Source organism: Fukomys damarensis, unplaced genomic scaffold (genome assembly GCF_012274545.1).
Source record: "Fukomys damarensis isolate Sample0158 unplaced genomic scaffold, DMR_v1.0_HiC HiC_scaffold_11, whole genome shotgun sequence".
NCBI classification, from domain to species: Eukaryota; Metazoa; Chordata; class Mammalia; order Rodentia; family Bathyergidae; genus Fukomys; species Fukomys damarensis.
The window spans coordinates 47,991,449-48,015,721 of NW_022900923.1; the positions used below are offsets into that span (position 1 = coordinate 47,991,449).

General features: G+C 38.7%; 1 protein-coding gene across 5 annotated transcripts in view; it reads left to right on the plus strand.

The window, feature by feature from the left end:
• The window catches only part of Rcor3 (REST corepressor 3), a 50,427-nt gene that overhangs the window by 23,395 nt on the left and 2,759 nt on the right, over positions 1-24,273 (plus strand). For 3 of the 5 annotated variants that reach the window (XM_033762253.1, XM_033762252.1, XM_033762255.1), the window contains 5 exons: positions 2,707-2,925; positions 7,701-7,778; positions 15,409-15,466; positions 23,474-23,715; positions 24,172-24,258. In XM_033762253.1, the coding sequence (XP_033618144.1) occupies positions 2,707-2,925; positions 7,701-7,778; positions 15,409-15,466; positions 23,474-23,715; positions 24,172-24,258 (684 nt within the window). The remainder of the gene's footprint in view (positions 1-2,706; positions 2,926-7,700; positions 7,779-15,408; positions 15,467-23,473; positions 23,716-24,171; positions 24,259-24,273) is intronic. The other 2 variants (XM_033762254.1, XM_033762256.1) reach the window with 2 other exon arrangements.

Consider the following 24,273-nt stretch of genomic DNA (forward strand, 5'->3'; position numbering starts at 1 on the left):
TTAACTACCTGGAATTGTGCTGCTATCAACATGAGCAAGCATGTATCACTGACTATAGTATGCTGTCTTTAGTCCTTTGGGGAATATTCTCAGAAGCTGGAACAGTTGGGTTAAATGGTCGTTCTGCTTTCAGTTTTTGCAGACCCTCCATACTGATTCCCATAGTGATTGTCCTAGTTTACATTGCCACCAGCAGTGCAGGGTATACCCTTCCCCATCCTTGCCAGTGTTTATTGTTTTCTGTGTTCTTGACGATAGTAATTCTGACTGAAGTGAGAAGGGATTTCAGAATATTTTTAAATTGCATTCCCCTAATGGTTAAAGACATTGAACATTTTTTTTTCTTGCATTTATTGGACATTTGTTCTTTTGAGAAATAGCCATTCAGTTCACTTGTCCATCTTTTGATTGGACTGTGTTGGAGGGTGTGCTGTTGGAGTTCAGGAGGGCATGCCTGTGCCTGTGGCTTCAAGGGTTTCTTCTAGTTTCTTCTAGCAGTTTCAGGGTTTCTGCTTTTATACCTAGTCACTGATCTGTTCTGATTTGATTTTAGTACAGGGTGAGAGGAATCTAGTTTTAATCTTCTATGTGTCGATAGCCAGTTTTGTCTGCACCAATTGGTAAAAGGCTGTCCTTTTTCTCGCATTTGATTTTTGGCCCCTTTGTCTCAGAACTCACCTGGCTGTATGTGGGCTCATTTCTGTGTCCTTTGTTCTGTTCCACTGATGTACACGTCTGTTATGATGGCTTTGAGTATAACTTGAAATGCAACATTGTTCTGATTCTGCATGGATTTTAGGATTTGTTGCTGCTGCTGCTATTCCATAAAGGATGTTGTTGATACTTTAATAGAGATCACACTGAATCTGTAGAATTCTTTTGGTAATATGGTTAGCCAAACCATGAACAAGGAAGATCTTTTCATTTTCTAATGTGTTCTTCGATTTCTTCAGTTTCTATAATGTTCGTTCTAGAAGACATTCATCTCCTTGCCTAGGTTGATTGATAGGTATGTATTTTATTGATGCTGCTGTGAATGGGATTGTTTTTCCTGACTTCTTTCTTTGTGGGTCCCTTAGCAGCATGGCAAACCTATGCCACAGCAGGGTGTTTGTGTCATTGGACGCTCTAAACGGTCACCATCATTGGTATGGGGGAAACTGCTGATTTTTGTATCCTTTTGCTTTGCTACATTTGCTTATCAGATCCAAAGTCTTGTGAGGGAGTTTTCTGGAGTCTTTTATGTAAAGAATTATTGTCTGCACATAGGGATAATTGACTTCTTCCTTTCCTAATTGCATCTTTCTTTCTTTATCCTGCTTAGTTGCTGTGGCTATAACTTCAAGTCCGTAGTGAATAGAAATGGTAAAAGTGCGCACCCTTGTCTCATTTCTGATCACAGAAGCAGTGCTTTCCGTTTTTCCTATTTAGTATGATATTGATGTGGGTTTGTCATACATGGCTTTTATCAATTTGAAGAAAGATCCTTTAGTACTTACTTTCCTCAGTTTTTGTTTTTTTTTTATCATGAAGGAATCTTGGGTTTACTGTTATTTCTGCATCTATTAAGGTGATAATGTGATTTTTCTCCTTGATTCTAGTTGTGTGGTATATTACATTTATTGATATGTATATGTGGAATCATCCTTGCAACATTCCTGGATGAAACCTACTTGGTCATAGTATATGATCTTTTCAGTGTTTGCAAGAACCACCTCCCTCCCTTTTTTTGTACTGGGGATCAAACCTAGAGCCTTTGAACTAATTTACATCCCCAGCCCCTTTTTCTATTTTTTAAGACAGGGTTACACTAATTTGCAGAGTTGCCCAGGTTGGGCTCAGACTTGTATGCTTCAAATTTCTGCCTCAGCCGCCAAGGGTGTCAGGTTACAGGTGTGTACCATCAGGCCCAGTTCGCAAGACCTATTGAGGATTTTTGGATCCGTGTTCATCAAGAAATACCGGTCTATAGTTTTCATTTTTCATTGTCTTTAACCATATTTGGTATCAGGGTAACGCTACCTTCATGGCGTGAATTTGGAAGTGTCCTTCATTTTCAATTACATGGAGAAGTTTGAGGACCTTGGTGTTAGTTCTTCTCTAAAAGTCTGGTAAAATCCAGCAGTAAATTAATTGGTCCTGGGCTTTTCATAGGCCACAGGTTTTTATTGCTGCATTAGTCTCTTTGCTAGTTACCAATCTGTTTAGATATTTTATGTGCTCTGTGGTTCAATTTTGGTAGGTCATATATGTCTAGGAATTTATCTGTTTCTTTTGGAGTCTCTGACTCATTGCAGTTTAAGTTTCAAAATTTCTGATCTGGATTTCGGTGCTGTCTATTATAATTTGCTTTTCACATCTTGAGGGTTTTTTGTCTTTTGTCTTAATTTTGTATTTGACAAGCTATCGTTTTTTGGATTTTTGTTTTGCCCTTTATTGCTTAAGGAAAATACATTCCATCTTGAAGCAAACAGGAATAGTTTAGAGTCTTACTTTCTTATATTCATAGTCCTCTGGAGCTAGAAACCAAATATTTAATTGAGTAGGTTGATCAGGGAAGCATGTTGAATGCTTCCCTGTTCCAGTTGGTGAATGCTTAATGATTGGTGAGAAGTATTTTTCAGGGTTACTTAGTGCCACATACCCTGATAGTAAACTGCTTTGGGTTTATAGAAGAAACAACCTGTTATTCTGCCTTCATCCTAGGGTAACACTGAGCCGCCGGTCCCAACCAGCAAGATTGGACTGGGCAGGAGAGAGTATCAGAGCTTACAGCACCGCCATCATTCTCAGCGCTCTAAGTGCCGACCCCCAAAGGGCATGTACCTGACCCAGGAAGATGTGGTTGCAGTTTCCTGTAGTCCTAATGCGGCCAACACCATCCTGAGGCAACTGGACATGGAGCTGATCTCGCTAAAACGCCAGGTATTTTTTATAAAAATAATACATTTAACAATTCTGTCCATTTTGCTCGCCCACTTTTCGCCCCGGGGAACTCTGTTGTTCACAGGTTTTTCTTAGCCATCCAACTGAATCCTTGTATTGCTAACTGAGCGCTATAATCTTGGCCAAATTATAGCACCTTGCCAAGTGTTACTTCACTGTCTGAAATAAGAAATAATAATTAGACTTCTCTTACAGACTGTTGGGAAGTATGTGCAATGACATATGTACATTGTTCAAGTGTTTGGCATAGCTTGAATGCTCAGTGAGTAAGAACTATTGTCTTCATTATCATCAGTAGTAGTAGTGATAGTCTTGAAAGAATATTGTCGTGATCCAGCAGAGGAGTCAGGACTCAGAGTCTGTGAGCCCTGAAGTTCTAATTTGGCTACCGTATCTCCTACTTACACGAGCTTAGAGAGCTGTTTAACTTCTCAGCCTCAGTTACCTGGAAGTGAGAATTAAAACGTGGTTGTTGTGACCCAAGCTACTCAGGAGGCAAAGGCAGGAGGATCCCAAGTTTGAGGCCTGAGCAATTTAAGGAGACCCTTTCATAATTTAAAATATACATACATTTTAAAGGGCTGGGAGTGTAGCTCAGTGGTAGAACACACGAGTCTCTGAGTTCAAAATAAACTGCAAAAAATAAAGTAAGGTGGTCAGAAGGAATTAAATAAGATAATACACTGATAAGTACTTAAACAGTTCCCAACAGCAAGTTCTGGGTGAGTAGTTATGTGTCCTCTGGCCTGTCTGAATCTTCTTTTCCTGTTTTTGTGTGTCTTCTTTGTTGTTTTTTCTCTCCTTAGATCTAGTTGCTCTCTAAGTCAGCCAGCCCTGCACCATGTGCTGCTGACCTTTGAGCCTGTTTTTTCAAGCTGTGACTTTCCTTCCAAGATCACCAGCTGTAGTTCCAGCTGCTTCAAGACCTTCCTCAGAAAAATTGTCTCTGCCTCTGTTTCCTTTCACTGAAGACATCAGAATCTTATTGTTCATCCTCATTCATCCTTGCTGTTACCCTCTCCTTGCATATATAAACCCAGGAATTAATCCATTTATGTTTTATCTCTGAAATCACCTTTAAAGCAAATTTTTGTTTGCTTGGTTTGTGGTTTTTTTGTTTGTTTTTGGTTTTTGAGACAGGCGTTTCCGCTGTAGTCCAGGTCCCCCTTAAACTCTCTATGGCTCAGTCTAGTCTGAAACTCGAGATCATCCTGCCTCAGCCTCCATAGTGCTGAGATTACAGGCGTGCGCCACCACATCTGGGCTTACTCCCCTCGTCTCCACCCATCACTACCAGCCTTGTTTCAGGTCTGACCTCATGGCAGACGCTCTGTCTTGCTCATTTTCTGTCTGCATCTCTTCAGCCCCAGGCAGCAGTCCCTAGGCTGGCGTTTTGCAGTGTTGGCTGATGAAGTTCTCTCATCAGCCTGCACACCTCTAACAGCTTACAGAGGAGGATGGAGGAAATTCGAAATTCAGCCTGAATTAGAAATGCTGAAAGGCAAGCGGGTGTGTTGTGGTTCATGTCATACTCACATTTTCAGCTTTTCCTTCTGCGACGCGTCCCAAGTGTATCACTTTGTGTTTAGAAAACTTGATCTTAGGAAAATGGATATGTTTCGTTCTCGTTTTCATGTGATGCAACTAAGAAATTTGATCTTTTGTATAAAACTACTGAACAGTTTGAAGGACATGTGTGATCTCACTGATAAAATAGGCAGTTCTGTTTTCACTTCATTTTTCATGTAAAAGATAAGGTCTTTGCAGTTATATAGTATGGGACCGCACTTCTCTATCTTACTGAAACGTGTTCAGACTTCTCTATCCCTTGGCCCTGGTTTACATCCAGACTGGTCGTTTCTCTCTCCTTCTGTAGCAACTTCCTGAATAAATATGGGCACCAGCTTCTTCTGCTTTCTTGCCACCACTTATTCTTGGAATCTTTTGAGTCTGGTTTCTGCCCATACCCCATTGCAGTTACGCCACTGAAGAAACTTCTCCTGAGGTCATCTATGAGCTGGACCTGGTGGTGCCCACCCATAATCCCAGCACTCTAGGAGGCTGAGGCAGGAGGACTGCAAGTTTGAGGCCAGCCTGGGCAATTTAACAAGACTCCCCAAAAAATCCTATGACTAATTTATCAGGTCTAGTGTCTCTTTCTTGGTTTTCTCTCCCTTGGCTACTCTAATGTTTGCCACGCTAGCTTCCTGGAATTCCTTTCTCTGGATTTCTGAGAGCCTGGCCTCTCTTGGGCGGACACATATTGCAGGGGATTGAGTGCTTAGCCTCGAGTCAGACGCCCGTCTTCTCAAACAGCACTCCTCTAAGAAAACTTCTAAAATACTTTCCCTGTAGTATTTTGAAAGTTCTCAAATGAAGGAATAAAATGTGCTCTGTCCCCTGTATTCCTGCTGCATATTTAGCACTACCTTTTACTGCCTTGTAAAAGGAACTTTATTTTAAGCTTTAATCTTTTTCCCAGTTGTTCTTTTGACAGTGTCACATGGTAAAGCTTGGGCTTTGGGTTTGTCTCGGATACAGATGCGCACACAGTGCTTTGCCTGCTTCCGCTTGCTTTTGTTCCCTGTTTCAGTGAGCAGTGCCACTACACTCAGCTGCTCAGCTGACCAGCTGTGCTTGGTTCCTCCTCACCTCCACAGGGAGGTGTTCACAGGGAGGTCTTAGCTCTGTTTTCAGATTGTCTCTTCACCTGAGCTCTGTGTACTGCCATTCTTCCGTCTCTGCTGTTTTAATGGATGTTTTCTTAATTATTTAACATTTTCCACCTGGACTGTTAAATTAATCCATCCCTTATCATCCCATTCTGTTCTTACTACTGGAAGTATCTTTTAATTTTAGGGAAATGTCATGTTGTTCACTTGCTTAGAAATACTTCGTTTCCTTCAGTCATTAGGCAAAATCCAAATTTTGTGGTCTGGCCCCAGCCTAACTTTACAGCCATAGGGTGTTGCTCTCTTCCTACATGGTTTTCTTCCTGGAGCGCCTGCCTTCTTCACGGCCTATCTGGCCTGCTTGATTCTTGTCAGTCCTGCCTGGTTAGGGTCAGCTTCTATAAAACCGTCTCCCTAGACCTCCCTGTCACCCGCCCAGCCGCACACACACACCAGCAAACTCAGTTTTCCTCATTTTCTGTCCCTGTCCCTGATGATGTTAGATGTTTCAGCATTTATCATATTTTATATTCGTTTATCTTTGCTTTATCCTGTGAGATCCTTGAAAGACTATGCTTTATTGAACCGTCCAACATTTTTGCTTTCTTTTCAGGATCTCTGTTGAAAAAAATTCATAAATCACTTCAGCAATATTTGTGGGGGTGGTGTCCATGAAGAAAAAACCCTCACCTTTAATTTCTGAGTAGAAATGATAGTGGTGCTTCCAGAATAGTAGTTTAAGTACACATGTGGTGTAGTGTAAATGCAGATTGTTCCTTCTACATCTGTGGCTTTGGGAAGTCTCAACTTCACTGCCTCATATTCTTAATCTAAATGGTTAGAATAGAAGTATACTCAGTTCTGCTCTAACTTGTTTTAAAAACATAAATTTATTCCAGTGCAGTTGATGTAGCAGGTATCAGTTTGATCATAGTGTGAGTTTTGTGTTTGCTTAAGCATGATCTCTCTGGTCAGTGAAAAACTACGTAATTCAGATTTGCACCGGCTCCCTGAATTCACTGTGTCATGAACCACATACATCTGATCTTAAAACTTTGATCTCCTGTAAAATAACCATCTTACCCCTTTACACTAATAACTCACAAGCCGTGGCCATTTGGATGCTCACTTCTGCAACTAACCTTCAAGTCTTTTCCAAGGTAAAGTAATACCTTGTAGTACTTGTGGGTTTGTTTCCTTCCCTCCCTCTGTCCCTCCCTTCCTCCTCTTCATTTTCCCTCCCTCCCTCCCTCTCTCCTTTCTTTCTCCCTCTCTTCCTTCCTCGCTCCCTTCTTCGCTTCCTGTCTGCCCATCTCCCTCTTTCCTGCCTCCCTTTCTTCACTGGGGATGAAATCCAGGGCCTGCACATACTAGGAAAATGCTCTGTCCCTGAGCTATATCCCCAGCCCCACATTTTTTATTTTTGTAACCAATTATAATGTACAAAACTCTTCCCTTGTTTTTCTTAGGTTTCTTTCTTTTCTTGTCATTGGTAAAGGTTTTGAGTGTTGTATCCCAACTTCCTTGTCTCTGTAAAACCTGTGGTTTTTGTTGTGCATTTTGCATAGTACAGTGACTTTTTAAGAATACATATGTTGTGTTAAAGTAGAGCTGATTGTACGTACCTCACAGGAAGTTGTGAGAATTACTGTGATTTATTACGTATAAACTACCAAGAATGAGATTTTATACATAATAGATATGTAATAAATGTTACCCATCATCATTCTTCTTATAGGAATAATTGTTACTTGGTCAGAACATTGTGGTAACAAGAAATGTGGGTGGAATTGAGTTGGTATCTGTGTCAGTTGCCTTTGGTCATAAAGATACTGATAAAATATTTTTAAATACTGACTTATAATATTAAAAGTCAAATTAAGGTTCTACTAAATGTGTATATTAGTTGATATGTATGTTTGTTGAATGGGTAGTCTGTCACACCCCAGGTGTGATAAGTATGTCTATTCTTCTGAAATAAAATTTAAGGGAGTTTCAGTGTATATCCTTTTGTTTTGTGTGAATACTCAAAAATTTACCTCTCACATTGTCTGATTCATATTTTGGCATATTTTGTTGAAGGTTCAGAATGCTAAGCAAGTAAACAGTGCACTTAAACAGAAAATGGAAGGCGGAATCGAAGAGTTCAAACCTCCTGAGGTATGATACTGAAAAGTGAATGTGGTTACGTAGACTTCTTCCTGAGTTACCCATTGTTCATGTGCTATTGGTCACAGGTACTGTTAGTATTTTGAAGGTTTCTCAATGTTAATAATTTGTTAGATAAATCTCTTCTCCTTTTGACTGTAGATATTTTGAGGTTTGGCTAATCCTTTTGTATGTGTTAAATTATTTCTTCCTGCCATTAGCAATTTGTATCAGGCGAAGTACTCAGGGAAAGAGCTGTAGGAGCAGGCCCTGTGAGTATGACAGGCAGGTCACTGAGGAGGTGAAGACACCGCTGGGTCTGCAGCATGGCTTCCTCAAAGCCCCTTATTACCTGAATAAATGGGTGACGTGAGAAGTGGAGTTCATTTCAACACATTATATTATAATTTAAGACATTTATATGGATTTATATTCTTGTACCTGTATCCCTGAAAATATAAAAACCTGAAACAAGATACAGATTAACCCTTTTCTTAAGCAGACACCTAAATATGTTTTTGCAATATATAGTCATTGAAAGTACTGGAAGCTATCTTGATCCAGTGTTCCCAGAAGTTTCTACTATGAAGTCTTTTAAGACTACTGTGTCATGCTTCCTACCCTGGATTTGCATGTCTTTGTATGTAATAATCTCACTTGGTCCTAATGGGACATTTTCCCCCTCCAAATCCCAGGCTGACTGAAATATCTGCAGGTGAAGTACATGTGAGGCTCTGGGGAGAGGCAAGAGTAGCGCTTCAGAAATCGTGCGTTCTGTGCCAGCTAATCACTGGTCACTCTGAGAAAGGAGGACTTGCACAAGGGAGCTTTTGTTTGTTTTGAATAATCTCTTTCAAGAAGGTTAGGTTGTGGAAAAGAATGAAAAGTTCAGAGATCAATAAACTCAATCCAAGCCCACAGGTAAACTGACAAACACTGAATCAAGTGGCATGTTTTTATTTAAGGTCAGTGCAATACAAAATACTATTCTATTTTGCTATATTGCAACACAAATTACTTTAAACTTCATATTTAAATTATTTTAATCTTGTATTTACACATTTAAATATATAATGCAGAAAATGTAAAATGTCTGTAATTCATAATTTAAATGTTAAATAAAATAGAGCAGGTACTAAGAACCTAGGAATACCAGAAAAAACTTTATGCTAATAAATCTGAAAATATAAACAGAATATGCAGCTTCCTAGGAAAATATCTTAGCAAAATTGCCTGAAAAAGAAAAAGCTAAATAATTTATAATCACTAAATAAAATGAAGAAACAATTAACATTTTTCTTTCACAATAAAACACCAGGCTCAGATAATTTTACAGAAAGGACCTATCACATTTTCAAGGAATAGTCTCATCTCCAGTTTTTCATAAAATCATGGAACAGTCTAGCTATTTGCATTATCTAAAGATGAATTACATAGCATTGTATCTTACTTTATGCTATCTCTTCGATCTTTACATAAATCCATACTAGTAGGTAAAGCAGATACTGTTATTTTATATGATGAAAAGTGAGGCTCAGGTTACCTTACCCAAGGTCACAAAAGAGTAATCAGGAACTCTGGCTGTATTTCAGTTTTGGAGTTATTAGTTCTAGATTAACATATATTATGCTGTCACGTGCTTTTGGAAGTTCTCATAGGATTGCCAGGGATTTAGTTCAGTGGCACCTGGCTTGCCTTGTAAACGCAAGGTCCTGAGATGATCCCCAGTACCTAAAAAAAAGAAATTCTCAAAGAATAACAGAATTGTGTAGTATCACATTTTGATGCAGTTATCGTGTTGGAAGTGATCGAATATTTATTATGTCTTTTGACTTGTTATAAAAATAATGATCAAAGTAGAAGTCACCAAAATCTTGACACTATCATGCAAACATTGAAGTTTGAATATTGTTTTAGGGTGACTCATTGAAGTCGTGACTTAGGGAAAAATTATTTATGTACACACACATTTTGTCAGCTAGAAAGTTCTGTTCATCGTGCACGTTATTCCCGTTGTCTTCAGGGTGGCAGTTTGAATGTTTTTTATATTTCCAAGTACTGGATTCATAATCACAGTAATACCTTTGAAAATCATGTTATCTATTCACTCACCTTTAGGTTAGACTTTACCAAGAATGTTTATAATCTCTAAAATAATTGCAGTAGATCATTTTTTTAAAGTACCTTGCAATTACTAATGTGTTTGACTTACTAAATTTGTTTTACCATTTTCATTTACGGAAAGATTGAGTGGGAAAAGTTTGTTCACGTCCGCAAGTGTTTATTGATCTCCTGTTGCCCGGGGGCAGTGTTAGGTGCCATAGGAAGTGTGCATGGGGAAGGGAGAACGCATAGAGATGAAGACAAGATGAGCTGATTTCTCCACCCGTTGTTCTGTTTTGTTTTTTTGGTACCGGGGATCAAACTCAGTCCTTGTGCTTGCAAGGCAGGCAGTGGCACCACTGAGCTAAATCTCCATCCTCTTTTAAAGGAAGAGCTTACGGGGATTGAACTCAGTGGTTGCCGCTGCCTGCCTCACAAGCATAAGTACCCAAGTTCAATCCCTGGTACAAAAAAAAATAAATAAAAATAAAGGAAGAACTTACAATCTGGACTTTAGAAGACAAACTACCAAAATTATGTGGTAGATTTATAAGCAAAATGCTACAAGGAGCAGTGGGTCATTGTTCATTCTGGCTGGGGTAATTAGAGAAGACTTCCTAGAGGGTATTTCAGCTGAGCTTTGAAGGAGAAATGAGAGTTTCACACAAGTTAAGCCAGAGAAGAACATCCCAGGCAAAGAATAATGCAAGCAGTGATGTAGTGTCGCATATTATATTCAAAATAAAATTAAAAACACTGTCCCAAACCAAGCAGCAAGTATACCCTGAGCACTTACTCTGTGCTTATTATTGCGCTAATTACTGTGGAAGTGTAAAACAGCCTTTTCTCAAGAACTGTCTCATCACCTGGCTTGGTGGCACATGGCACATGCCTGTAAAATCAATACAGTAGGAGGTTGAGACAGGACGATCACAACTTTGAGCCTAACCCAGGCAGTTTGGCAGCTTGGAGAGACTGTCTCCAAGCGGGTGTGGGGCTAGAGACGTAGCTCAGGGCCGGGGTGCCCTGGGTGCGATCCTCAGTCCTGCAGGGACTGGGTCGGGAAGGAGAGAGAATATCACATTATCTAATTAGGAAGGTGAACTTGAATGCGAGGAGAATGGATGGCGAGAGAGATTGTCACCAGAGTGCACAGGTGCCTCTGTGACAGAGGAGTGGGCAGAGGCCGCTAACAGTCCTTGTGGGAGCTGGAGAGAGATGGTGACTTCTGCGTCAAACGGAAGAGGCCTGCAGCTTCTTCAGTGTAGGACAGGTGTAATGCGAAGTGTGTGGGGCATGTGACAGGACAAGGATCCTGAATGGCTGCTGAAACACTGAGCAGGAAATGAGCAGTGCTGAGGGAGCGTGGGTAGGGCTGGATCCTAGTTGTAGCAGTGGAAACAAGTGAAAAATCCAAAAGAACATTCAAAGCAGGAAAGTAATGTGTGTTCTTAAGAATATATGAGCATGGTGGGGTAGAGGTGGCACGTTTTGTTACGCTTTTGATTTGTTTTGGATGGAGGTAAGTAGGTAGAGCAAGGAGGTAAATAAATCCCGAAAATGAGAATAATTACAGCTGGAAAAGGAGTGCTTTTGAAGCAAGAAATTTCCCATCTAGAGGTGTTTTCATGCATGACATCTTTCTGTTAGGATGTTGGGTGGGATTTGCAGCCCTGGAGAGAAGGTTTAGCGTGCTGGCCTTTTCTAGCTCTTCTGACTCAGATCGTATGCGTCTACCACTGACACCACAGACATACGTGAAGTCAAGTGGAGTTAACAGAGAAGATTGGTAAAAAGGCTGAATTCGCTATAGCAGGTTATATCATGTAGTTATATTACTATTATACTGGATTGTTTCGTTTTATGTTACTATTTTTTAAACAGCAGTTCAGACCACGGTTTGCTTTAGGTAAGGATATACTTTGTATACCACCTAGCTAGCTACAACTACCACACAGTTTTGGCTTCCTAGATCTATTGTAATCACTTTTTAAAAATAAAATCTCCACCAAAGTTTGGTGTGTTAAAAGAGAATTTAAAAACCAATACATGACAGGAAGAGTACAATTTTGACCCTAAGTTGTCTTGGGTCTTGTCCTCCCTCCGCTGTCCTCATCCTGTCACAGAAGACTCACGGAAGAGCTTCGCTCTTTCTCCTGCATTTTCCCATTCAGAGCTGCAGCTAAATCTTGGCATCGTCATGAACAGCCACATTCTACAACTCGTGATCCCCTGTGTCTTTTTCTGAGCCCTCATTTTAGACAACTGCTCCCCTCTGTAACTTTTGAGAGGTTTGGGTCTCTTAATCAGTTTTAGTTTCTGCATGTCTCCTGTGTATTTCTTTAAACTGAGGGAAATTCTAGTTTTTAAATATACATAAGATAAACGTTTTATACAACACTGCCCTGAATTCAAGTCAACAGCTTCTTGTGGTGCTCAGTGTCCATTCTGGTGTTGGGAGAAGCCCTGGCTGTGGGTGTTTGAGATAACTGCCTATCCTTGGCCACATTTGTAAGGATGTTTCAAGAGGAAGTTTGACACAGAAAACTTTAAAAAGCTTTGTAGTTCAGTTTTGGAACCTTATGTCTGAGTAAGGTATTACTACATTATTTTTCCTTGTAAAAATTTTCCAGACTCTTCAAAAACGTGTTTGAATAAGTGAGTCTCTTTCAGCCTCAGGTAAAATTGCTCTCTGCCAGAACATTCGAATGCCTCATTCTCTACCCCATATTAGTCTTAGCCTCTCCTTTCCACATCTCTCATCCGCATTTCTTAACTTTTAGGGTCTTAACAGCAGCACCTCCATCCCAGTCGTCCAGGTCCAAGGTTTTTATTGTGGTTAAAATCATGCCCCTTTCACACGCACTCCTTTACCTTTCCAAAGTAACAAAGCAAAGCAGAAGAAACCTTTTGCTTGTTAAATTTACTGAGCTTATCAGCCTTGGTTTTTACTGCCTTTCCTGTGATCCTGGTTCTGGTCATACTGTGAACAGCACCAGTTTTCCAGGCTTACCCATCACTTCTCCGGACACACATCTTGCTCTTCCTTGCACACGGATGCCTTTTCTTTGACTTTCAGAAACTTCTGAAGATTCTTAATCTCCAGCTGTGCACCAGTTTTTCCCTTGTTCTCCCCCGTAAGCACACACTAATTATTGTGACTTTATATTCCCATTATATTCTGTACTTTTAATTCTTATAAATGATTACTAGTGTTCAGTCTCCTGGTGTTTTCATAGGTTTTATGAAGTTTAGATGAAAATAATTTTTTATAGTATACATTATTTCTCTTTAATTAGTTTGTTCTTTTTTTCATGCTGTATTTCCTTCTAGTTTCTACCTTGGAGATTGGCTCAGGCACTACTGGATCTTTCTTTCATATATTCTGAATATATCCTCCTATTTTTGGTAAATTTCTCCTCACAGCAGGTTGTGTGTACAGTGTCTACATTCTCATTAATCTAAAGAATACATGGAGGGCCAGGGATTTAGCTCAGCAGTTCGGTGGCCTGCCTTGCAAGCGCAAGGACCCGAGTTCAATCCCCGGTACCAAAAAAAATTTAAAAATTAAAAAAAAATAAAGAATACGTGGAAAAGCAAAAGTCGCCCCATGAGGAGTCCTCTTCCTAATGACCTTAGCGGTTACATCCCACCCATGTTACCAGCACCCTTGTCTGTCACTCTCTTTAACACAGTGTGAATGCAGCACAACCAACATGTCAGTGCAGACTTTGCAAAGGTGAAAAACTTTCATGAAGTGTGATAGAGTGCAAAAGAATCACTTCAGCCACCTACAAAATTGCTGACAGTTGAATATTCAGCAGAATTCACAGTTGAAGAATAAAGGATGACTCATAGGCAAGCACATCAAAAACAGAATAATTAGAGTCAACAGAGAAAGCCTTAAAATTATTGAAATCTTAAAAATAAACCTAACCTATTTTATGATCATGTTGTAAATTTCAAAGCCAAAAATAAAGCGTATTTTTAAAAGCATAATAACTAAATCAATAGCTATTTTTAATAATGAACCAGTTTTGTTTGTAACTTTCGTACATCAGATTGAGTTACAGTCAATCCCTTATGTTTTGGTCCTGTTTTCAATAGGTTCGAGTACCAGTTATCAGTAAGTGCCAAGGACTCTGTGTGTGTGTGTGCACACACGTGCTCAGGACTGAACCTAGGGTTTTTGTGCTGAACTGCATCCCAGCCTCTTTTGAGGCAGGATCTTGACAAGTTGCCCAAGCCAGGCTCAAGCTTGTGATCCTCCTGCCTCAGTCTTTGAGATTACAGCAGTTTGAGGACTTCTTTTGTCTATTTTTCATGGCTAAGAGCATCAGATTACCTACATGCAGTCAATGTTAGCACCTACTTTATTTTTGTTAATCTTCTTTTCATTTGTTTTCATTTTTAAAGCTTTCATCACACTGTTACTCATGCTTCTGTATCTGTCTCAGGACAGTTTTACCCTTCCTCTTTCTCTTTTCATTTTTATTGTTCAAGTATCCTCACTACTACTGCCTGACCTGCTTTGTTTCCATCTTTAATCTCCTTTGGAATTCAGTCATTACTGTTTTAGATTTTCCCCTTATTTTAAGCCTTTTTTTCCCCCTCTCTCAATACGTTTTTCTTTCTCCTCTAAGAAATTATTTTAGTTTTGAATTTTTGTTTCATTCTTCCTTCTCAATTGCACCTTTTAACTGTTCACTGTAGAAACTTACTGCTGGGAGCGCGTGAAGGGCAAGAACTTAATACCCTTCCTTCGTGGAGTCTGTCTGCTCTGTCCCACAGAATAGGTGTCTCTGCGGGCCTCGTCCCGGCATTCCCTGCTGCACACCTCCACGAGCTGCTGTGCCGTTTCTGTCCCCACTGCTGTGGCCACAGAGCCTTGATGTACTAGTCGGGGTATAAATTAATGAGATCTGCTTAGGGCTTTTGTTTTGTAATTCTACCATAATAAAAATCCTAAATTTATGATTTTTGACCAAAAAAAAATGGGAAAAATATTTTGAGGTCTTGGGAGAAAAAAAAATCTATATTATCTATTATCAGTGGGTCACTTCCTGCTTGCAGAAATTTAAAGAAATGTTTTACGACTTAGGTCACTTCTGTGTTGTTAATTTGTGGGTGAGAAGGATGAGTTTAATCAATGTGAACGGAAGAAATGTTACAGTCAGATCTTTTCTAAACAAAATAAAGTCTCAAATGTTAAAAACTAGACTAAACATAATACCTGCACTGTGTGAAACGTATCAGAAGATGGGTGACTACTGTAATATATTTCTCAAGATTTAATACCTCTGATTTAAAGTGTAAATGTTCATTCTCCCAAATTGATCATTCCCCTTTCATTGTCTCTCTGTGTGGGTAAGAGGTAACTCTGAATATTTATGTTTGACCCCTCTAAAGGTGGAATCTTCTTAAAGCAGTTTTAGTATACTCATGTCTGTAATTTGGTAAAAAGTTTTTTAAAAATAAGCACTTTGAAAAAATGTCTGTCTTCATATCCTCATTAGGAAACTTCTCTTTAATTTTGTAGTCAAATCAGAAAATTAATGCCCGTTGGACCACAGAGGAGCAGCTTCTAGCAGTGCAAGGTATATTACAGATAAGCAGTTAATTGTTGTTCATAATGATTTCGCTTGTCATGAAAAGTGACTGCCGTAGTTCTTCCTTCCCTTTCTCCAGAAATGGATCGAGAAAGGGCTCTTGTGTTCACCACAAAGTCCTGGTGACCAGGAGTTCTGTGTTGTGTTTGTGGGTGACACTCTGGGTCTGTGCATTTGGGTCCTGAGCTGACCGGTGCTTCCCGGTGTGGAGCATGTGGTGTGAGCAGCCCGGTGGCCCCAGCTCCGCTGTGTCGCTCATCGGTGACTCATAAAGGAAGAGCATAAAACGGGACACAGTACGGTTCTGGTTCTGATTACTCTGTATAATAGTGTTTCTCTATTTTTAAGTGTCAGGTACTGAAAATATTAACAGTATGCTTAACTTTCAGTGTATCATGCCTTAAGAGATGTATCTCTAAATGCTTAGAAACCTGACTTTATTAAAAGATACATCAGAAATGCACAAATACAATTTTAATGCATTGTTGAGCTGTATGGCAAAAGATTTTGTATTATGAGAATGTTTATGGACAAATTGGAAATATAAACTTGACTTTCTCGTGTTTGAATATCTTTAGGACAGGTTTTGTATATTTTAAGTACTGTGGACTTTTTAAGAAACTGCAGGAACAATTGTAAAGTGTGGTCTACACTTTGTTTCTTCTTGGGCAAGCCCTCTTTATTGCATACTTACACCTTTTTATCTGTGTTAACTATTGTGCGAAAGAGGGGCCCCAGTGAAGCACACAAGTAAACCTATTTAAATCTTTACATTTTCATCAGAGAATATATTTAATACAAAAATCCTTCCCAAGCAATATTCAGAGATGAGAGTAATACACTTAAAGACTAGCCAGCAGATGATTCTACAGTTTGGATTGGAGAGAGTAAGACTTCACCAGCCAACATGAGTGGAAAACGTCAAAGGATAATGTCCATAGGCTGTGCCTTCCATTTGGCCCTCTAGCTGGCAGTCTTTGCATAAAGAGAAAAACTTGGTGGTTATGTGTGGCTAGGTCCTAGGTGCTCACTGAGCATGGCCATAATTGTAGAGCCAAGCTCTGAATGAATTGGAACAAGATATAGTTCTAATGTTCAGTAATAGCTGCTTTAAAATTAGACTGTGACAATTTAAATTTTTGTTTAACAATTAGCATTTGCCTTGGCTGTTTTGTATTCATTTAGAACTATGGCTTACACCTCTAGCATAATTAGTTTGAACAGGCATTCCTTTTATTCATGTAAAGCTTTTATTCATGTAAAGTTTCTTCCATTTTGGTATACTGCCTGGTAAGAATTGAACTCTGCCTTCTAGTGTTAGGTTGCATAAAGGTTAGTACATTAATTCTGTGCTGTAATACAAAATCTGTCCCAGTAGCAAGATTCTCTGAAGAGGCTTTCCTAGAAAGATGTGGGCCAGTGTTTCCCTACACAACACTCATGGTTCCATACTATTGTATAGCACTGTTGTCTGTATTAGGGTCCACTGAATCTTACGGCTGGGCTGGACATGCAAACTGTATTCAGGGTAAGGGAAGTGCTAAGGTTTAAATAAAGCCTGAGCTGTACACGGGGACATAGTTTATCACTGCTAGAGTACTGGTGCATGCACTCCAACATTTAGTCTCTATCGAGACATATTTGGTACTGTATTCACATTTTAAAAATAATCTTTAAATCAGTTAATACAGCAGTTTGTATGGCACTCTGCAGCTCTTAGGATGCTGGTGGACATTTTAATATGTTAATGTTTAATTTTTACTTATTTTGACTTTGAAATTTTTGTTCTCATTTGGGGCTTTTTGTTTTTTCTTTTCTTTTTTTTTTTTTGGTACCGGGGATTGAACTTGGGTCCTTGCGCTTGCAAGGCAGGTCACCGAACAGCTGAGCTAAATCCCCAGCCCTGTTTTTTCTTATATAAAATTAATATAAAGCAATTTGTGTCCAAAATAGTTATTTTAGTATGGGGAAAAAATGAGAACCAAGACCTGTCAGGTAAAGATACAAGATCCCAATGATGAATGTAACTGTACTATATACCTAAAATGTACCAATAAGCTCAATGAGGAAAGAAAAAGAAAAAAATGAGGAAAATTAACAAAAAATAAATAAAATAGTCATTTCAGAATGGATTAAAAAGCCCCATTTGGTCTTACGTGCCTGCACATTTACACAATGCCCAGAAATGTGTCTTATAAAGGGTGTAATCATATAGTAATGTCACCTGCACCTGAGTCTCAGTGGCTAAAATATATCAAGTATTAAAAGTGTCTTTTTTAATATGTATAGTTTGCTGTTAGAAACTATTTAAGAGCTTTTTTCTTTAATTTTTATAATGTCTTTGTGTGGTATTATTCTGATGGCCGTTACAGTTTTACAAAGTAATAATTTATGTTGTTGTTTTTTTTTTGTTTTGTTTTGTGTTTTTTTTTGCTTTTGTTTTTATACCGGGGATCAAACTCAGGACCTTGCTCTTGTGAGGCAGGTGGCAGCATCACTGAGCTAAATCCCTGGCCCAATAATTTATGTTTTTTATATTAACATGCTTTACTTTGCATAGCATTTTATATTCAAGATGGTTTTTACATATATCTGATTTGACACTCCTTTGTAAAATGCTTTATATTATCTTGCTCACTGTAGACTCACAGTGACTTGGAAAAAAAATGTTAGTGCTACTGTTAAAATTTATGATTCTATTATATAAACTTTTTTGTTGTAACTTTTTAAAACCAGACATCAGGATCATTTTCTTTCCTAGTTCATAAATGTGTATTTCCCACCTTATTTCCCATCCAATCTGTTCACATTATTGTTAATTAAATATTAAATGCTAACCCTTGATTAAATGCTCTCCCTTGATGGAAAGGAGATGTCAGGGAGTCATGTTCACATCCAACAGGGCCATGTTTATACTTTTGGAATCTATCACTTTTTATGTTAATTCTAGTTTACCTATAATTTCAGTAACTTTCTTCAAGTCCCCAAGTGTAGGGTATTATTAATGCTACTAATTAAGTCCACTTAAAATATTTGCCAAGAATTGTCCTTCTATAATATCTGTCATCTGTTCTAGCCTTAAGTATCTAAATTTTCTATTTTAATAAATCGTTTAGCAGCGAGGCCAGTCGTTGATAGTCTCATATTTGTGTTAATAATAGAATATCCGGTTTCTAGCTTGTGCCATGTATATAAGTATTCTAATTTATAATGTTTTTAGAAATTATCCTAAAATTAAACTTAATATTCATATAATTCTTTTGAGCAAAATTTAAAAAGATTCTAGGCTTGTCTTTTTATGTAAAATGGAGCAGTAATTACCTATTTTCAGAAAATAACCCATTTGAATGATATGCTAAACATCCTTCAAAGTGTGGTGTCCAATATATGCCATTTTTATTTTAGGCCACTGCCTAAATATATTTATTCATTTTTTAAATACATTTATTTCTTAGTCTTGGTGCTATTAAAAAAATACTTCCCAATTAAAATCTTAGTACTCTTTTAGAATGTTTTTCCAGTTTTATCAGGATGTCAATTTTAATTTTTAGTTCTTTCTGCATATTACCTGCCATCTTATGTAAGATAGAGCTATGTTCAAGCTGTCGCACTTAAATTAAAAGCTAGCTGGTAGTTCATATATTTAATCCTTTTTAAGAGAAATGAAGTTGCAAGTCTGGAAATTGCCTTCTTTTTGCTTGTCTCATACTTTAAAAGGCTAGAATGGCCCATAAAATAGGAGGATACATTGATTTGACAGGTGATAAAAATGTAAGGATAGAAAATTATGCACAAGTGAGCGAAGGAAGTACAAACAGGAGATTCATGCTTTTGCACCTGAAAGGCAGCAGATGCCATCGGGATGGATCTCCCCAAGGAACAGTCAGCCCCTAATGTGCTTACTTCGAATAATTGATGAGTCAAAATTTTTGGCATTTTTGTAATGGAATTCAGTGTATGACAAGAAGAAAGGGAATATGATATCCAGAAGAGAAACATAGACATCGGAAAGAAAATACATGATTTCAAGTTTTAGCTCTCATTTATGTGCACCAATCATTATTCTGTTGTTAATTTTTTTCTCCTTTTATGTTGAATTTATGAATAGATTCACAAGCGGTAGAAATAAATATATATTCGCGAATGATTTCTTATGTCTTGATGATTGAAAAGAAGCACATCTTTAGAGATTCTTCAACTTCCTATGCTCCTATTATTTCAAAAACAGAGTTTTAATGTTTATGTTTTCCAATTAAGTACTTGTTGACTTCAAGAATTTTACTTGTAAGAAGCCGAAAAACATGTAATTCAGCACTCTGGGAGGCTGAGGGCTGGAAGATCTTAAACTCAAGCCCCATGTGATGAGTTTAGCAACTTAAATTGACCTGTTTCTAAATTTCAAAAACAAATTTTTTTTAATGAAAAAGCACTGGGGGTGTAACTCAGCACAGGGGCCCTGGATTCAATCCCTAGTAATAATATTTTTTTAAAAAGGAACAGGAAAAATATCTCCTGAAATTTTCTAACCTACATAGAAGGCCATTGCCACCATTAATGCTTTGCTTCTCTGATTTATTTTTGTCTGTCCAAAAATCAGATTTTAAAAATATATTTTTAAATATAAGAAAAGCAATTATGCATGCTGTCCCTTCTAGCTAAAATAGTAAGTTCTGATTTCATGTCTCGAATTGAGAAACACCTTATATATAAAGTCTTCTGAAGTTACCATTTTGCAAACCAAAACTCAATACAAATGGACAAACTTGACTAATTCAAAATTTGGAATAATACAGACAAAGACTATGACAAAGTCAGTACTATTAATAAAAATATCTTCCTTAGCAAACTAAAAGTATGAGTAAGAAATGTAAAAAGGACATGAATGGGTTTTTTATGTTGCGTAATATAGACTACTGTTTGGAAAATGGGCAGAATATCCCAATAAATTATATTTTTATGTTACTTTTCCAAACAAAACTTCTAAAATATATTTTAAATATCACCAGATATCTCCCAGCACAGCAAGCCAAACTGTTTCATTATAACTTTCAAGTAAAGTTTAGAAATGTGATCAAAATAGGTTTTTTCCTCCTTTGGAAATTTACAGTTTGCCTCGTCCAGGGTTTCCCAAACATTACTTCCCTGATCCTGGAAAACTGATCTGTCCTAGCGGCAAACCTTGAGCAAGTATAGAGATTGATGTCACTACCTTGCTGAGAAAGAACTCTGACTTACTTGTTTATTATAAATTATGGAAACAGAATGGATCCTTCCCCTTCCCCTGTACAGATTGGGATCGGAAGCTCTAGTGCCATAACTTGCTACACTTGCTGAGCTAAGGCTCCTCATCACTGCCCTGCTAGGTTGTCCTAGAAGCCTCGTTGGGATTGTTCTGAAGGAGCAGCAGCAGTCAGTTGTTATTTCAGAGTTCACCTAGTTGCTGATGACAGAGTTTAACAATTCCATCGTGCAGCCAAAACATACCATTGAGCAATGTCATTATAGTGTGAAGACGACAGACAAGTCCACTCTGTATGCCTCTTAGGTTGGGGAAGAAAGCCAGAGTTAGCCTGTGGGAGGAAAGTCGTATTTCCTGAGCGCTTACTGCAAACTTGGCATGGGAGTATTGCTGGTACTCATGTGCATTAAACAGGACAGTACTTCAAAACTTTGTCCACATCCTGGAACACAGAGAACATTCTGAAACTTGGTAGAAAAATAAAAAGCTCATTGGGGCAGACAGGTGAGGCTGCCTCGTTCTGAGGAGCTGTCAAGGAGCTCTACCTATTATACACCCTGTCCAGGCATCCTGCAGGCTGAGAGGATTGGGATCTGGGCACGCAGGTTCTCAGGACAGACAGGGGTCCTCAGCCGAACCATGGAGGTCTGCGCCTTGAGGCTGTAGACCAGCTCACCTGAGTTAATAATCAAGGAAGAAGTTCTTGACATCCGGAGCCTTTAAAAAATCTAAAGCTCTTATGGGAAGTAGTTTTGAATTCATATAGTCTGTAATTTTGCAAATGTGATCGTATTGGTGACAAAGTAAAATCCACTGAGGAAGAAAGAATTGTGAAAAGTCAGAAGGAATAGACTCAGAAGAAGGGACAGTTACATAATGGAATCAGTCTTGGAGACGTTTTCAGAATTTATTATGCAACTTGGGGAATATATTATATTGCAAAACATACAGGTATTGTGGATTATATCTTCAGAGTGAGAGGGTCTCAGTGTTCTTGTTAGGAATAGGAAAGATCTGAACTAGTCTTTTGTAAATAAGTTTTCATTTTTAAACTTACATACTCAGGTTTGGCCATTTCTAGAATGTAAATTAAGTATCCCTTATGAAAATTACTACACTAATAAACACCGATTTGTAATCAGTAGTTAATCTTCAGTGCAGGTATCTCAAATTTATAAGTGGCACAGGAACTCAGTATTTTAGAAGCCACTGTTTTTTAAAGTGTAAGTAGTGGGGAAGTATTGAGTATGTCTTAACAGTAACTATTACTGAGGTAACTTGGGATTTTTATTACTAAATAAGCCCTTAGTGGAACCTATTAAAATTTATCTTTACTGTGAACTTCAAACTATAAATCAGCCCATGGATTTAAAGAGAATATGAATTCATTTATGTTGCTAAAACATAAACAATGTGTGTCATTTTTTTACTTGGCTTCCATATATCTGTCTTTTCCTTTGAGACCAGAGCACATGAGCATAGGTTACCTGCTAAATTCTCCATAATCATGTCAGACCTCCCATCCACAACGCTCTGAGGTAGAAGAACTCCCTGTACATCTGCCCTAGCTACTTACATGTAGCCAGAGATGCCTGCTCCCAGTTCTCAAAGCAAAATAAGAACATAAAAGTAAAATCATGCCTCATTATGTTGCTGCTTTCAATTTATTGGGTATTTCGTATTCATTGGTATCAGTAAGAATATAGCATTTCTTCTGGGGTGTTACGCTCATTAGTTTATCATCTGTAATGATAGACACATTTTGTGTAAACCCCCTGTTTCAGACTTAGTTCTCATCTCTAATGAATTATTGTTTCTAGTGTTTTAAAAAGCAATCACAAAGTATAAAATGATCATTTTAACAAGTTTTATATTTTGAGCTAAGCACAAAATATAATTCCTTTAAAATCAAAGTACTCATTTTAAGCTCCGTGGCATAATTGGTCATCTCAGCTTCTTAAGTCACTTGCTGCCCTTCACTGAAATGAAGCTTCCTTGGTGAAAAGCTAAGTCCCGAGGCCCCAGTGCACACACAGCCCTTAAGTGTGAGCGGTGGAGGTGCACACAGTGTCCCTCCTCGGGCAGCGCTGACCTCACCCCTCTCTAGGCTGTGCCGGTTGGGAAACCACTCCATGAGTTACAGTGCAGCTGTCTTGACAAAAATGCCCTCTTTTAATCTTATCAGATTGCAATTTTAATTTATTTCTGTTTGTTGGTACCCTGGTGGGATATAGGCAGATGGTCCCATTGAGGTTAGTATTAAGAGCAGAGTTACAGTGTCTGTCTTAATATGAAGGGGAAACTCTGCAGCTACTCACTCAGTCCATTGAGGGGATAAAAGATGGCTCATTCCCATCCAGTTTTGTTTACAAACGGTGTTGCTCAAATTTAGGTGACTGGCTACTAGGGAAATAAATGAATGTGGAATTGAGGATGGAACACAGAATTCAATGCTTTACAATAAATGGACTGTATTTGAGAGTTCAAGAGAGGATTGGAGAAAATAACTGAGTATGTAAAAGAAATGGTAAGTTTCTGATTGTTGGGTTGAAGCCAAGTGGCTGGCTCAGTGAAATGGCGTAATTGATCGTTTTCGTCTGTGACTCTGATAACTTTAGCCTCTATCTCAAAACAGAACTGAGAAGTTTTTCAGAAAGGGTTTTCATTGCTGGTATCTTTTGTGTGTGCATGATGTTTAGTACACACAGCTCTCCTTATTGATCCTTCACAGGTGTATTATTTACTTTGCCTTCCAGGTGTCCGCAAATATGGTAAAGATTTTCAAGCTATTGCAGATGTAATTGGCAACAAGACTGTTGGCCAAGTGAAGAACTTCTTTGTAAACTACAGGCGTCGGTTTAACTTAGAGGAGGTATTGCAGGAGTGGGAAGCAGAACAAGGAACCCAGGCTTCTAATGGTGCCGCTTCTACTTTAGGGGAGGAGACAAAGAGTGCTTCTGATGTGCCCTCAGGGAAGCGCACTGATGACGAAGAGGAGGTGTGTTTGTGTCTGGAATCTGAGCTAATACAGTCTTGCGAGTGGAGGAGTCACCGTTCTGTGTGGTGTTCTGTAAGGCTCAGCTGCCAAGGACTAGCTAAATGAGCGTGAAAGGCTGCCAGTACTTACCAGTAACTCGTGACTCCCGAGTCATGACGACTCGCTCGTTTCTGACCCTATCGGAGCGGAGAGTGTATTGTTCTTGCATAGCCGTATTTTTATTTCCAGTGTTAAGCCGTTTACTAATAAAGGTGCCTGTTTGGTAGCCTCGTTGCTTTTTCTGTTTTTTGTTTTTTGTTTCGTTTAAAATAAAAGAAGCTTGTGCTTCCGATAAACACTGGTGTTACGTTTTTGTTTTGTTTCGTTTTGTTTTTCCTGTGACAGCCCAGACTGTATTGTGTCTAGCTCATTAGGACTGGCCGCCTCACGCGTGCGTTTTTGTTTCCTCGCCTCTAGGCACAGACCCCACAGACCCCTCGGACCCTGGGTCCATCACCGCCTGCCCCACCGTCCACTCCAACACCAGCGGCCCCCGTGGCCACCCTGCACCAGCCTCCG